Source organism: Trichomycterus rosablanca, chromosome 18 (genome assembly GCF_030014385.1).
Source record: "Trichomycterus rosablanca isolate fTriRos1 chromosome 18, fTriRos1.hap1, whole genome shotgun sequence".
Classification (NCBI taxonomy): Eukaryota; Metazoa; Chordata; class Actinopteri; order Siluriformes; family Trichomycteridae; genus Trichomycterus; species Trichomycterus rosablanca.
In genome coordinates, this window is record NC_086005.1 from 22501 (window position 1) to 25000 (window position 2500).

At 41.3% G+C, this 2500-nt stretch overlaps 1 protein-coding gene across 1 annotated transcript in view; it reads right to left on the reverse strand.

The window, feature by feature from the left end:
* actr1b (actin related protein 1B) overlaps positions 1–2500 on the reverse strand; it is a 12978-nt gene that overhangs the window by 6989 nt on the left and 3489 nt on the right. Inside the window, exon 2 of the mRNA XM_063013672.1 lies at positions 151–215. Within this exon, the coding sequence (XP_062869742.1) occupies positions 151–215 (65 nt within the window). The remainder of the gene's footprint in view (positions 1–150; positions 216–2500) is intronic.

Consider the following 2500-nt stretch of genomic DNA (forward strand, 5'->3'; position numbering starts at 1 on the left):
GAACATTAAATTATAAACCCCTCACATTATTATAAATAATAATTAGTTTAATATTTTACATAGTTTAAGAAGAGCTTGAACCAGAGTGAATGTTATACATGCTGTAATCAACACTGTAAATACAAAAACTATATAAATATTAACACTTACTAATTAGGAAAACAGTATTTGGGAATCTGATCTCCAGCAAATCCAGCTTTAATCACACCAGATCCCTACAGAGAAATCACCCACACATTTACATTATTACAGAAATAAACAATATAAACTCTATACAAAATATTTACTACAAAAACTAGGCAAACAATTTCTGCAGCACGTTAGTACAGTCGTTTGTTAGTATGTTAATACTGTTTGCAAATACGACAGCAGGTTGTTCTCAGTCTGTAATCACACACTCACACACACACTCTCACACACACACACTCACACACACTCTCACACACACACACACACACACTCTCACACACACACTCACACACACTCTCACACACACACACACACACACACACTCAAACTCAAACGAAGCTTTATTGGCATGACAAATAAGGACATTCGTATTGCCAAAGCAAGTTACAGGGAAATATAAACAATAAAAATAAGAAAGAACAAAAATATACAGAACAGTTACATGTGCAAAAAATATAGAATAGAATAAAATATTAATAAAAACAGTGCAAAATAATAACAATAAAAAGTATAATATTTACAATAATGAGGTAGTAAAACAATCAGTTTGTGCGTGTGTGTGTGTGTGTGTGCTTGTGTGTGTGTGTGTGTGTGTGTGTGTGTGTATGGGACATGGTCACCCACTGTCCCTCACCTGGTGGCAGGTGTGTGTATAGAGTGCTGCTAGTGTGCAGCTCTCTCTGTGCTCCCCCAGTAGATGGGGCAGTTTGTCGGGGTCTGGGAGGGAGGTGAAGTTGGGGATGATGTTGTTAAATTTAGGGAAGAATTGGGAGCGGACGTGGTGGTACTTGGTACACCGGGTGAGGAAGTGCAGCTCCGTCTCTACTGTACTGAGAGTGCAGTGCTGACACGACCTCTCCTCCCGGGGCAGCCAGGACCGGGTGTGTCGCCCCGTCTCCACGGCCAGGTCGTGTGCGCTCAGTCTGTACCTCGTCAGGGTGTTTCTTAATTTAGGGTCGGATACTGCGCTCAGATAATCTGCTGCACTGTAGTGTCTGTTTAGGGTCAAATAGCACTGCATTTTACTTTGAGTTTTAGTTTCAGTTTCCCAATAATTCAGATATTTAGTTCTGAGTTTTTGTGTAATTTGGTTTATTTTAATTGGGTTTGCAGATTTCTTCTGTTCCTGAGTCTTTATTGTGTTAGTGTGTGTTAGTGGTGTGGCGGCGTGTGTTAGTAATGTGTTTGTGTGTGTTATTAGGGTGTCTGTGTGTGTTAGTGGTGTATCTGTGTGTGTTACTGGTGTATCTGTGTGTGTTAGTGGTGTGTGGGTGCAGTGACTCAGGACCAGTTGGATGAGGGGACTGGTATGTTTGCTCAGCTCTTGGTGTTTCAGGGCTTTATAATGATAAGATTGGGGGTCGCTCTCATTTAGATGTTTCCAGAAGTTGATTGCTCTTCTCTGTATGTTGATAATTAAAGGAAATCGGCCTAATTCTGCCCTGCACGCATTGTTCGTGGTGTGTCTGTGCACCTTTAGGATGCTTTTACAGAACTCTGTGTGCAGGGTCTCTAATGGATGTTTGTCCCAATTATGGAATTGATGGTGTGTAAGCGAACCCCAAACTTCACTGCCATATAGAGCAATCGGTTCAATTATTGATTCAAAAATTTTAAGCCAGATTCGAACTGGAATTTCCACGAATGTTTGACGTTTTATGGCGTCGACGCCCTGCGAGCTTTTTCTCTCAGTTCATTTACTGCCGGGTTAAAGTTTCCTGTGGAACTGATGTTCAGTCCGAGGTAAGTATAATCTTTAGTGTGCTCAATTTCATGCTGTCCTAATTTATATGTGTGTTTGGTTCCCTGAGATCTGGCTCTTTTCTGGAAGGTCATAATTTTGGTCTTTTTGAGGTTGACGGTCAGGGCCCAGGTCTGACAGTACTGCTGCAGCAGGTCCAGTTTGTGCTGGAGACCCTGGGCGCTGGGGGACAGCAGGACCAGATCATCTGCATATAGCAGGAGTTTAATCTCTGAGTCGTGTAGAGTGAGACCGGGCGTGGCTGAGTGCTCTAACATGGAGGCCAATTCATTAATATAGATGTTAAATAGAGTTGGACTTAAACAGCAGCCCTGTCTCACTCCACGCTCCTGAGAGATGAGATGTTTCTCTTACTGCCGATTCTTATTCCGCACTGGTTTTCTGTGTACATGGATTTAATAAGATCGTATGTTTTACCCCCTACACCGCTCTCCAACATTTTATAAAACAATCCTTCATGCCAAATGGAATCAAAAGCTTTTTTTAAATCAATAAAACATGCAAATATTTTAGAGTTATTTTGAACTACATATTTTTGGATCAGGGTGT